We start from the raw sequence: 12406 nt of genomic DNA, 5'->3' as shown, positions 1-12406 counted from the left end.
AATGGCAGGGGGCAGGGAGGAGAGGAGGAGAGGCCATTTGCTCAGCTGCTGGGACAAGGGGCCAGAAGGGGCTGGGAGGGGAAAATGTGTGTGTTGTGGTCAGTCCATAACCCAGAGACAGTATGTTCTGCATGGGGGCCTAGGCCCCTCGGGACTCCTGCCACTGTGGTCTCTGAGCCAAGATACCTCCAGAAGCCCTTTCTCAGAAGAGACCTCAGGCTCTGTGTGGTCTGGGGGTAGATCAAGGCCCACACTGCTCAGGAAACTGAGGCTCAGGGAAGGCAACTGAGCCCTCTGTTCTCTGCCCTCCTGGAGGGCTCTGGCCTGAGCTGGGCCCTGAGGACTCAGTACTGGCCTGGGTGTGAGAAATTTCCCAGCTGCCAACACCCCACCTCAAACTCTGGGCCTAACACATACAACATGCATGACAAGAAGGAGTCCCCACTTCACAGGGGCGTTTGGTAACTTGCCCAAGGTCACAGAAATATCAAGTGGAAAAGCCAGAGAGGGACCTGTGTTCTTTCCCCCACTTCACCACCTCCTCTGCCCTGTGTCATGCAGCCCAGCTGTCCTGCCTTCCTCGGTCTGGCCCGGGAGGCCAGCAGCTCATGGCCAGCACCCTGACCTCCCCCATCCCATCCCCTGCCCCTCCCCCAGGCCCCACCCCATCCATCCCTGACTCCAGCTTTATCCCCTCTCCAGGGGAGGAGGGTGTTTGTCCTGCCAGGCTGGTGAGGATCCAGCAGCAGTGCGTGACCAGTGCGGGGAAAGGAAGGAGCTGATCCTGCACAGGGATGGGGAACCCTGGGCTAGGCTGTACCTGGAGCTGCAGGCTCTTTCTCTGGACTCAAGCACCCGCCTGCCCGAAGCCTGATGCTGCCTCCGGCGAAAGGGAGGGGGAGCAAGAAGGATGCTCTTAAAGGGGAAGGCCAGCCTCCCTCCATCTGCCTCCCCTGGGAGATCCAAAGCCAGCCAGAGAGCAGCTGGTACTCACAAGCCGGGCGTGAGCTGCTTCCCAGTAACAGCAGCTCATCGGGGAGCAGGGATGGGGGCAAGCCTGGTCTCTGCCCCTCCTCCACTCTGCTCCCTGCAGTTTGAGATGGGGTTTTAGGAGTGAAAGTCATGAGGTGGGGGACAGAGGGAGAGGAGGAAGAGAGGCTGCTGTCGGCATCAGAGGCCAGGCCTTGGGCCTCTCTCCCACGGTGGCACCCATAGGTAGAGACTGTGCTTGTCGGAGACCTTCTCCGCTTTTTATTTTTCTACATCCTGCCAGAGCCACACACCCTGGGGTGAATTAGACACTGATTTGAAACAATCCACAGGTGCGGTGAGTGCACTCGTGCACCTGGTGCGCATGCAAATGTGTACACACAGGAGAGTGTGCCCGAAAATGCACATGTGCAGAAGAGGGTGGTCCATGGTGGAAATAGCACTCTGGGGGGAAAGCCAGAGGTGAGTAACGGGTTCCAGCGAGTGAAGGTCTGTGTTCCGGGCCGCGAGAGGGCCTGGGTGCCCACTCTTCAGGCTGAGCCTGGGGCACAGGCTCTTGAGCTGAGAAGTGGGTGCAGACCACTTTGCAGAGCAGGAGTTTTGCAGTACAGGGCCGCGAATCCAGCACAGCTTGGGTGACAGGGCCACTTCCAAAGCCCGCAGGCCCACAGGGTAATCCTGGGTCTGTGTGTGTGTGAGGGGGAGGTGATGGGGTTGGACATGTCCCAGGAGACATGGGCATGTCCCAGAAAGACAAACTGATGGGCACCCTACATCCTGGGGTCCAGGCTGGGGAGCAGCCCTTTGGTCTGAAAGCAAACAGCAGACATTTGTTTAGCTCAAGGAGTATCCCACTGGGAGTAGTCTCCCAGGGACCCTCTGTGTTTAGGGGCACCGCGTGACAGAGGGGCGTTGTGTGGCCAGGTTTCGTCCTGGCTGGGGGCTGGGCCTTCTCCAGGCGATGTCCGAGGCCACCTTCAGGCCGTCCCTCTGGCATGTCCCCAGGCTCTCGGACTCCTGGGGTCGGGACCGAGCTCTCCTCACCCCCACAATCCAATTCCCCCCTTCCCTGCAGTCCTCTTCCACATGCTCCGACGTCTCCTCTCTCCCTGCGGTCTTAAATGCCTCATTCCTTGCCTGTCCTACCGACTTCCTCCCATCTTCTCTCTGCCGGCCCATTCCACTCAACCTGTCCTTCCGCAGCCACTGCGGGGAGGCCCGGCTAATCTGCTAAGTTGACCAAGCCCCTCAGTGCCCCGCGAAGCCCTCCAAGGGCTCCCTGTCCCCCAGGCTTGTGACTGGAGACCCCTCATGACAGCACCTAGTGGGCCTCCCCATGGCTCCTACCACCTCCTGCCCCCTTCCCTCCTCCATCCCCACCGCCAGCTCCCAGAGCCCCTTGGCTGCCCCTGGGGTCACAGAGAAACATTCTGTGCGGGACACCCTGCTATGTTTGTACAGGCTGTTTCCTCAGCCTGAACCGCCCAATCCCCGCTCCTCGGTCCCATCCTGCCTGGCAATCCCTGCTTTACCTCCACATTTCCTGGGAGCCCTTGGGGACTTGCCTCTGCTCTCAGCACCCTGTGTGCTGATACCTCGTTGGCAGTGCTTATCACACGCGTTAGGTGACGGCTGATGTGCTGTGCCTCTCTGCCCAGCGCCCCACCCCAGCCCGGTAGTCTCTCCAGGAGAGGCACAGTGCCTTTCATCATTGCCCGGCCAGCCTGGGAGACGCTGCCGGCCTCTGCCCTGGCCTCTGTGGTCATGAACAGTTCCCGGGCTCAGGGCTGGGGCACCTGGGGAGTGGTGCTCCCTGGGGTGGGAACGCTGGAAGAGACAGGGGCCCCACAACTGCAGGGAGCAGCCCAGGGCTCCCCCTCTCTGGGACAGGCAGGGGAGCAGCCTGGGGGGAGGAAGGCAGGAGCTGGGGGTGTGGTGTGGGTGTGAGTGGAGGGGCAGGGTGGGGAGCTGTCAGCAGAGGGGCAGGGCAGCCTCAGGACCTGTGCGCACGGCGTTTCCAGCGTTCCAGAATATGGCCTTCTCTAATCACCATCAACATTCCGTTCCATAGGCACTTGGGCTGACAGCTGGCCTTCTTTTAATAGCCACAAGTATTCTGGGCGATACCCTAATCTCAGGGCATTCGCAGTGAGCACATACACCGATTGCAGCCCCACGCCCCCAGGTACACCCAGTTTCCAAACACAGAGAGGTACGTGCCACCCACACTTGGTCACACGCACAGCTTAGAGCAGACACATTAGGGCACACTCAATCCCATGCCCCACGGTGCCACAGGGACAGAATGTGTGTGCCAGGCACATGGTCACACACATTTACATACATGACGTACATTCATCGTAGTACGGTAGAGCCACCACCACCTGCTATGTACATGCACAGTCAAGGTCACACAAACACACACAGACACTCTCAGGCACAGTCACACTCAGGCCTGCTTAGAACACCTTGGAGTCATGGAGACACCCAGGACCCCCAGGTGAGCAAGGGAAAGCTGGGAGGTGCAGGGAGGGGGTGATTCCCAGAGGGCATTGGGCCTGCTCCCTTTTCCGGGCCGCTCCCTGGGCTACTTGCTCCTTATCCCCGCCCTTTTATAGGTTGGCAGGTGCCGGGCCCAGTTACCTTTCCGGAAGCCTCTGCTTCCTGTCCCTGGGACTTGGGAGGGGCCTTGGCTTCCACATCCTCCGGGCCCTGACTGCAGGGGGACCATCCACTCACTTGCTGGGCAGTCCCCCAAGCAGCTGTTACCTCCGTGTCTGTCCAGCCCTGGGGGAGTGGGAGAGTCCCTGTGAGGTGAGGGGGACATTCTGCATCCCTGCTTCTGCCCCCTCCCTGACCAGGCCTTTCTCCATCCTCTCTACACTTATTCACTGGGGTGAAGCCCACAATACTGTTTACAGGGTTGCTGGTCACCAAACCCTTGCAAACTGTGCGTGCGTCTGCTGGGATGTGTGTGTGTGTGTGTGTGTGTGTGTGTGTGTGTGTGTGTGTGTGTGTGTGCTGGTGTGCTTTCTTAAGCATGTAGGATGGGTATGTCTTCATGAGGATCTAGGCCCTCTTAATGGATAAGATTCACTCCTTGATGTTTACTACATTAGTTCAGGGATGGGTCCTCTGGCAGCTCCTCCCTCAGCCCCTCAACTGAGACCCTCAGGGATGGGGACAGTGGGAGGAGGTAAGTGGAAGCACCTGGTGAGGCCCAGAGTGGGCCCTGTAGGCACAATGATGGAGGAGCTGGGGACAGGGGCTCAGGTCATAGGGAACTCTCCTGGTGACATCAGGGGGCATCAGAGCTCCAGGCCCCAAGTAGGGGCTGGCAGACTGGTAGCTCCCATGGCTGACCACAGCGGTGGGGTCAGCCTCCATGGGCACCCTATCTAGTCTTAGATGTGGACATGATGATTTTCCCTTTCAGAGGAGGACAAAGAGGCTCAGAGAGGGTGAGTGACCTGTACAAACTCACACAGTAAGGACTTGAACTCAGGCTTGAACATAGGTCCCCCAACTCCAGAGCCAGTGCTCCTTCCACTGTATCCTGTGAGCTCCAGGAGGAGGGCGCTTAATGCTGAGGATGAAGGGTCCTGAGCTAGCTCCTGCCTGTCTCTCTAGAGGCCCATCTAGGGTCGGAAATGCTAGTCCTTTCAATCTGAGGCTCTAAGGCCCTGGGATAGTGCTGGCATGGAAAAGAGGCGGCCTGGAGTTGGAAGACCCATGTTTCGTCCAGGCCCTGCTGCTGGGTGACCTTGGGCCAACATGTTGCCTCTCTGACCCCAGTGCCCCTGTCTGGCAGGGATGATGGTGTGTGGGAGGGCTGTGGGGGGGTGGTGGTGAGGGGCTCTTCCTGCCAGCGTCCTAGGTCCCTGAGGGTCCCTGAGTCTCCCTGAGTCTCAGAGGCCGCCCCGCCCAGAGGAAAGGATGGCGAGGTGCCAGTCAGTGAGAGCCCAGCCTCCTTACCACCTCGCTTTCAGAGCCCAGGGACACCTGGCGCCTCCGTCCAGTGATCCAGCTGAGGTCCGAGGCCTGGCTGCTCAGTGTGGAGCGGTGGGTGAAGCGGTAGCTGGTGTACAGGCCAGTGCGCTGGCCTGACACGCCCAGCAGTACCCCGAGGCAGGGCAGGTGCTGGGCGATGGCCATTCTGCAAGGACAGCAGGTTAGGGGGATGGACAGACAGACTTGAGGAGATGGGGGTGGATGGATAGACTGATACTGGGCTAATAGGAGTGGACAAAGAGCCTCTGGGGAATTGGGGACGTAAAGACATTGGGGTTATGAGGATAGGCAGAGAGACACTGGGTCCGTGGGCATGGAGGGAGAGCCTTAGGGTGGCAGGTTCGGCCAGATGCTTGCTTTCAGTTCTCGAGTGGCTGACCTAAGCCACATTTCTGCAAATGGGGACCAAGAACCCTCCTGAGCCGCCTCTGAGCTGGACGGGCTAAGGCCTACAGCTGGCCTCAGCCGGGTGCTGGGTTACTGACACCAGCAGGCAAAAGGAAGCACTGAAGGCCCCCTCGTGGAAGAGGCCAGCTGTGCTGGGATTCTATCAGCAGAGAGCACTCTGGGCCAGCACCCCAGGCCTCTGCCAGGGCCCCTGAAGTGCAGTGGAGCTCTCCCTGCTGTGATCCCTCCAGGCTGCCTCTGTCTGGGGGCCTCTCTTTGCAGCACTGCTGATCAGCCATCCTGGCTGCCTTTTGGCCTCAGCTCTGAAAATCCCAGTTAGTATTGGACACTGCCCAGGGAACTCTGATGTCCCTCCAAGCTGAGCCTCCTAGGAAGCTGGGACAGCAGAGAGGGTCACACCCGCTCCAGATCCCATCCAGTTCTCAGCTGCTAGAGTTCCCCACCCAATGCATGTACACAAGGGACAGGAAAGATGGCTGGCCTCTGCCCCCGTTTATAGGCCCAGGCCCTCTATGCCCATGAGGGTGGGACTGGGGATCTGGGGCTGGGTTCTGGCAGAGGGCCACACCTGTACTTGGGGTGGGTGATGGCATAAATGATGGGGTTGTAGATGGCAGAGGCCTTGGCGATGACAGCTGGCACCGAGTTCATGTAGGGCGTCAGGACATGTGCGTACCTAGGACAGAGAAGCTGTGGTCCCTCTGCCAGCTGGCCCTCCCTGGGGACTCCACAACCCACCAGCCCTCTCAGGAACCTTCTTCATAGGCCAACCAAGCCCTGCCAGGGCACAGCCCAGCCTGGTCCAAAGCAGCAGGACCAAGTCATCCCCGGGGGAGGGCCTGCAATGCCAGGGAGAACCCTGATCTGAGGGGAGTGGGAACCCAGGGAGCAGTTGAGGGAGGGGTGCTGAGAAGATGTGCCAGGTTGGAGGTTTCGCCAGGTCCCACTGTCCCTTGGAGCCTGTCCTGCTGGCAGTAAACCCTCCCCACCCCCAGAGACTCTGGTCCTCTGCCCAGCTCTCCCCATGCCCCGCCGAACTCTGCTGCCTGTTGCGCCCCTGGCTCCTTGAGAGTAATGGCACAGGAGGGCCCCAGAGGGGACCAGGCCGTTCCTGCACAAGGAGAGGGTCTCATACCCAAGCACCTGCAAGGACTCCTAGCTCTCACTGTCTCAAAGTGCTCCTGAAGTCTGGCCTGCCTCCACGCTGCTGCAGGTAGCAAAGTCCGCAGACGCTAGCCACAAAGGACTAGAGGGCGGGAGGTGAGTAGCACCCTGGCTGTGTGCCCACAGTCTGGGTGAAGAGGAAACCAGAACCTCAGGCAAAGTTGCATATTCCCAAGGGATCTGGCAGGACCTGGTAGCCCTTGCAGGCCCTCAAACCAAACCCAGTGTGGCCCAGAACTCCCCCAGCATGTCTCCTAGTGCCTCCAGGAATGAGACAGGCCTGGCTCCCGTGGGGCATCTCATAGCAGGGGGAGGATAAGCCTGTGAGACTGGACCTAGGGTGTGAGGACGGCTGGCTTGGGCTTGGGCTGGGGAGGGAGAGGCTGCCCCAGGGTCCCCTTACCCTTCTCCCACCCTTCCAGCCCCTGCCCCAGTCCCTCACCCAGCAAAGCCCATCAGGGCCACAGTGGAGTAGGGGGCCCAGGAGAGCACGAAGAGAAGGATGACCAACAGCTCGATCTTGGCCATTTTCCACTCGTTCTGCAGACGCTGCCGTTGCCAGGGGCACTCACCACCACCCTCGCTGGCCCCGAAAGTCTGGAGAGCTCTAGGAAGCATGCAGAGTCTGGGTCTGACCCCACTCGGGTTGCAGTGAGTGCCAGGGTCATGGCTGCTGTCAGGGAGCCTTCCTGGACCTGGCCATCCCTTCCAGTGCAGGCAGCCCTGACTCCCAGAAAGTTCCCCAATATATCCAGCCTAAGCTGCCTCCCTGCACTTCTACCTGTCGTGTCTTCTCTTTCCCCCACGCCCCCGGACCAAGGCTGAAGGCCCACGCTTCAGAAGACCGTGTCTCCTGAGACTTTTCTAAGCACCCAGGTTGTACTGGCCTTTCGGCACCCCATCCCATAAGCACATGTACTGAGCTGGTCTTTGCCCATCTGGAGCTGGGAGTGCCCTGGGGTGTGGGTACAGATGTGAGTCACGGGCAGCCCTGGCCAAGGGGCATAGCCCCCCTCCCATGGAGCCCCTCCTTCACGCCCAGCTCTTACTGGCCCGTCTCCCGGATGGCTTTGAAGATGAAGATGTAGCAGTAGATGATGACGAGCAGGGGGAGGAAGAACACAAAGCAGAAGAGCAGCATGGTGTAGGCGCGGACCGATGGCATGAAGCTCACGTAGTCCCAGGAACAAGAGGTCAGCAGCCCCTCGGGCACATAGGCACCTGGGAACCAGGGGCGGGTGCTCAGCCTGCAGGGCAGCGCTGACTTAGGCTCCTCATCCAGCAGGGGCTTTGGATGTGGGGTCTGAACTTCTCAAACACTGGCCCCGGCCCCAGCCCTGCCCAGTGGAGTGAGGAAGCCGGGGCACGTGGAGGGGAGCTTTCCAAGCTGGTTCTAGCAGGAGACAGCTGGCAAAGTCCACTGCCACCCAATCTTGCCAGTTTGGAAGAGAGACCTCACCATAGCCGCAGGGTCTTACTCCCCCAAGACTTCAGCCAGCTTCCTGGTCCTGCCTCAGAAGGGCGGGTGCCTTGCTGCTGACCCTCCTACCTGCTGAGGCCTCACACCCCAACTCCTGCCTGTCTGACTCATTGCAAACTCAGCATCAGCTGCACCTGTCACTTCCCGCCAGCCAGGAACCACGTGGTCTTCCCCTCTGTATTTGGGGATGGGAGCCCAGGTTATCCTCTGATTGTTGATGGTACAGCCTCAGTTCCCCCTGCTGCTAGCCATGCCCCCTGAATGTCCATTTGCTCTGAGACTTAAGCAGTCCCTCGGCCCCTCCTGCCAGCTGGTCAACCCAAGTCCACCTACCCACCCCTTGAACGTACCCCTCCCAGCCTATCTTCCCTTCCCCTGATTCCCTGAGCCCACTTACTCCAGCCAAAGAAGGGCGGCAGACTCCAAGCCAGGGCGTAGAGCCAGACGCCCAGCAGGACAAGCATCGCCCGCCTCTTGGACACCATCCCGACGGTGGCCAGTGGGCGTGTGATCACCAGGTAGCGGTCCAGGGCGATGGCCGTCAGGGTAATCATGGAGGTGATGCCAAAGACAGCCCCACAGAAGGCATAGAATTCACAGCCTGTGGGCACAGCTGCCTGACCTCAGTCCTTGGCAGGGAGCCCATCAGATACCCCAGGGGAAGGAGGGTCTGTGGACTGCGTGTACTCAGCTCATACGCTCGCCTCTCAAGGAAAGCAGGCCTAGTTCCTCTCCACCCCGCCTACATGCATCTGACAGAGGCTCACGGAAACCTCTTGCTAACTCATGAGACTGAGGGTGACTACCCACTCTTTGCCCAGGAAGAGCACATCGCCTTCTCATCTGGGCCCCCCTCCACTGTGGACATCCCCTGTCCCAACCCTCCTCCTCCCTCCAGCAAAAGGGAGTCCCAAGTGTCTACCTGTCTCCCCAAAGAGCCACTGCTTATAGACGCTGCTGGCGAAGAAGACGGGGGCCTGGGTGAAGGACATGAGGAAGTCGCTGACTGCGAGGTTGATGATGAACATGTTGGCAGGAGTCCTGAGCCCTCTGCTCCTGTGAGGGGTCAGAAACTGTCAGGAGGTGCTTCTGCTGGGGAGCTTCCCTCAAACACATGTGCACACACGTGTATGCTTGTACACAGGCACGAGCTGCTGGCCCACAGGCCCATCCCACTGCCTGGCAAGTACCAGCCAAACAGCTCTGGAGCCTGGCATCGTGGGCTAAGAAGTGAAACCCCTCAAGGCAGCAACTCATGCCACTCCTGTTCCCCTTCTGCCAGTGTTCCTGCAGTCCTCACCTTCGGGGCTGGCAAAGGGGAGAGGAGTTGACGATGGTGCCCACAGGCCAGGTACTTTCACACACCTCACCTCCCATAATCATCCGTCTTCACATCTACGCCTTCACCCCATTTCATTTTGCAGATAAGAACCCTGAGGCTCCCACCTGTGAAGTGGCTTGCGGTCACAAGACTCAGTAAGTGACACAGCCAGGATTCACTCATCTGCTGGGCACCGCACATATAAAAACTTACTTAATTGTCACGTTGACCCCATGAAGTAAATCACAGCTTCGTTTTGCAGACAAGAAAAGTGGACCCAAAGAAGATAAGTAACCTGCTCAAGTCGTTTCAGCTAATAGGTGGTAGAGCCAGGAGTTTACTTCTCCACGTGCCTGTCTCAGCCATTCAGGCGGTGAGTGGGGCAGGTGGCGAAGGAAGCCAAGGGTGGTGGCCAGGGCTGGTTGCTGAAGGGCTTGAGGACTCAGGACCCTGGTACCAGGGCTGCTCTTTGAGGCAGAGGGAAGGTGCCCACTGGGACAGGTGTTGGAGGTGAGCCGAGAGCAGGGCAGAATAGGCAGAGACGTGTGTGTCATAGGGACACATACCCTACACAGACGGTGTGCCTGGGGTCCAATTAAACGTGCCATTCAAGCTGCCCTGGATTACATTTGGGCCCCTTTCCTGGGTTTGAAGATGGAGGCCTGAGCCTGAGACCATTGGCCCTGGCCTCCCCACCCAGACTCAACAGTGCCCTGGCAGAGCTGGCACCAGAATTTCCACCCTGTGTTCTGCCCTGTCTCTGCATGGCTGGCTGCCCTCAGTGCCCAGGCCCCCATCCTGCCAACCAGGCACCTGCAGAAGGTATAGATGACCGTCAGATTTCCCAGCATCCCCGTGAGCCCCACCAGCAGGATCACCGTGCCCAGGGTGTAGTGGGCGTAGTCTGGAACATTGACCGTGGGAAAGGGGACCCAGGCAGCAGCCTGAGCCCTGGCTGCCTGTGAAGAGACAGAGAAACAAGGGCATCACATGACTCCATCACCTTCAAATAGTCCAGAGAAGAAGAGTTAGCGTTCCCAATGGGGCAGGTAAAAAACGCTGCAGGCGGGCAGGCTCAGAGTGGCAAAGCCGTTTGTCCACACAGCTAGCAAGTGGCTGAGCTGGAATGGAAACACAGGTCTCCTAGTTGAGCCCAAGTTCCTATACCATGGCCCAGATGCAAAAGTCTTCTAGAAGTGAGCTCAGATCACCTTTGGAGGCTGGTAGGACAGACAGACACATGTTTGGCAAGCAGGGACATGGCTGGAGTGACTTTATCTTTCCTTGGGGAGAAGGCAGAGCCATCTCCTGGGTGCATTCCTCTCCTCTGTATGGGCCCCATCCCAAGTGCCCGAGACAGTCAGCAATGGTATTCCAGTCCCCTTTCACTCTGGGGAGGTAGAGTGGGGTGGTGCCCCTCTTCTCAGGAGTCCCACACCCTTCCCAGCCTCAAAGAAGGAGGTTGTACTCTCCCACTATATAACTGGGTAGGGCTGACTTTGACACCTGGTGTGAGAGTGAGAAAAAGAATTGTCTTTTAAAAAGAAAATTCAGGCCTCCTGGGTCACTGTAGGGAGGTCATGATCCTATGAGGCCAGTACAAAAGGCTCTAAAGACTCCTCCCACCCCAGCTCCTTGCCAGGGAAGGGAGTGGTTTAATTTCTGTCCTGTCCTGGCCCCTGTACCTACTGGAGCCTTCCCATCCTGTCCAGAACCTAGGCCAGCAACCCTTGGTCTTGAGGGTGCCCTCATCCCTCCCCAGTTAATGGTGGGGTTGCTGGAGTATGGCCCTGGGCCCTGGCTGGGATGATGGAAGCAAAAGCAGGCACCAAATACCTCGCTCTGGGCTGGGACAAACCCAGAGGCCCAGGGCAGGCCTTCCTCTCTGGAAGGCTCTGGGGGGCATCCTACTAGCCTCAGAAAGAAATAGACGTGCCATTCCAGCCCTTTGTCCCACAGGGCTGGCCTTTTTGTTCCTTGGATGCTCTCCACGAGGAAGGAAAACTTGCCACACTCCCCTCTATTGGTCTCTTTGCATAGGACAGGCTCAGAGAAGTTCAGTAACATGCCCAAGGTCCCACAGCAGAGCTGTGGAACCTTGTCAAAGCCCCCGTGTGCCCCTAGGAAGAGCACCAGGGAGCAGGAGGGAGGCTCTGCATGCACACGCTCGCCCCAGGCTTACCGTGGGGCTGATGGGCGGAGGGTGGTCCAGGCTGGAGGTGCTGCTCCAGGAGCTGTCCCACCTGCTGCGGGAAGCTGGGGTGGCTATGCCGTCGGATTCCTGGGCCGGGTCCGGTGGGGCTCTTGTCCCCAAAGACGAGTTCATCCTGATGTGGGGTGGCCCTTCTCAAGCCCACAGAGAAGTCAAGGGCACAGGGAGCTCAGGATATTAGCTGTGCCCAGCCTCCTAACGTTCCTCCATCCTCAGCACCCCTTCACGGTCTACCGGCTGCCTGTTCCTATGTCCGGCGTAGACCCAGCCTGGAGCTGTTCTTGGGGCTGGTGGCTGCTCTGCGTCCAGTGAAGCACAAAGGAGAGAGTGTCTCAGTTATGGCGACTCACAGTCACAGGGTCTCTCCCCACCTTTAAGTAGTGGAGCTGGGGGTGTACATGCCCGGTCACTCGGTGCCCCAGCTCCCTCTGACACAGGTCCCTGATGATGGCAGCATGCATGTGTGAATGTGTGGGCGAGTGAGTGTGTGTGTGTGTGTGTGTGAGTATGAGAGTGTGTGTCCATGTGAATATGTGTGTATGTGTATATTTCAGAAGAGATTGCCAGTCTCCAGCCCTTGCACTTTGTCCTCCCCTCTGGCCAGGCTCTCTTTCTTCCCTGAGCTCATCAAGACCAGCCTCTGCTGCCCCCAAGACCCCACCACCACCCTTTCCATGGGGCGCCCTCCCTTCGTGTCCGCCCACATAACCCATCACACCTTCACAACCATCCCATCCAGAACCAAGGCTGGTCCCCCCATGCCACAGATGCAGAAGCTAAGAGGATACACCAGGATATAGCACAATCGGGGGGAGATCAG

General features: G+C 59.0%; 2 protein-coding genes across 2 annotated transcripts in view; both read right to left on the bottom strand.

The window, feature by feature from the left end:
* LDB3 (LIM domain binding 3) overlaps window positions 1-864 on the bottom strand; it is a 60484-nt gene extending 59620 nt beyond the window's left edge. The window contains exon 1 of the mRNA XM_032608314.1: window positions 821-864. The gene's annotated coding sequence lies outside the window, so the exon portion shown is untranslated. The remainder of the gene's footprint in view (window positions 1-820) is intronic.
* Window positions 865-1760: 896 nt separating this feature from the next.
* Window positions 1761-11936, bottom strand: OPN4 (opsin 4). Its single transcript, XM_032608826.1, has 10 exons — window positions 11557-11936; window positions 10188-10333; window positions 8976-9109; window positions 8451-8654; window positions 7623-7794; window positions 7016-7180; window positions 5978-6085; window positions 4966-5146; window positions 3634-3777; window positions 1761-1799 (listed from the first exon to the last, which is right to left on the bottom strand). The coding sequence occupies exons 1-10, from the start codon at window positions 11698-11700 to the stop codon at window positions 1761-1763; spliced, it is 1437 nt and encodes a 478-aa protein (XP_032464717.1). The 5' UTR covers window positions 11701-11936.
* Window positions 11937-12406: the final 470 nt, after the last annotated feature.

The sequence above is a fragment of the Phocoena sinus genome, chromosome 16, assembly GCF_008692025.1.
Source record: "Phocoena sinus isolate mPhoSin1 chromosome 16, mPhoSin1.pri, whole genome shotgun sequence".
NCBI lineage: Eukaryota > Metazoa > Chordata > Mammalia > Artiodactyla > Phocoenidae > Phocoena > Phocoena sinus.
Note: the sequence above shows the minus strand (reverse complement) of the source record. Positions and strands in the feature narration are given on the sequence as shown.

Excerpts from the sequence above, each read along its gene's own strand:
- OPN4 (XM_032608826.1), bottom strand. The coding sequence starts at position 11,700 with ATGAACTCGTCTTTGGGGACAAGAGCCCCACCGGACCCGGCCCAGGAA. Across the intron at positions 5,147-5,977 it reads ATCACCCACCCCAAGTACAG|AATGGCCATCGCCCAGCACC; the intron begins GTGTGGCCCTCT and ends CTGTCCTTGCAG. Across the intron at positions 3,778-4,965 it reads TGGGCTCTGAAAGCGAGGTG|GGCTGGACAGACACGGAGGT; the intron begins GTAAGGAGGCTG and ends CCACTCCCCCAG.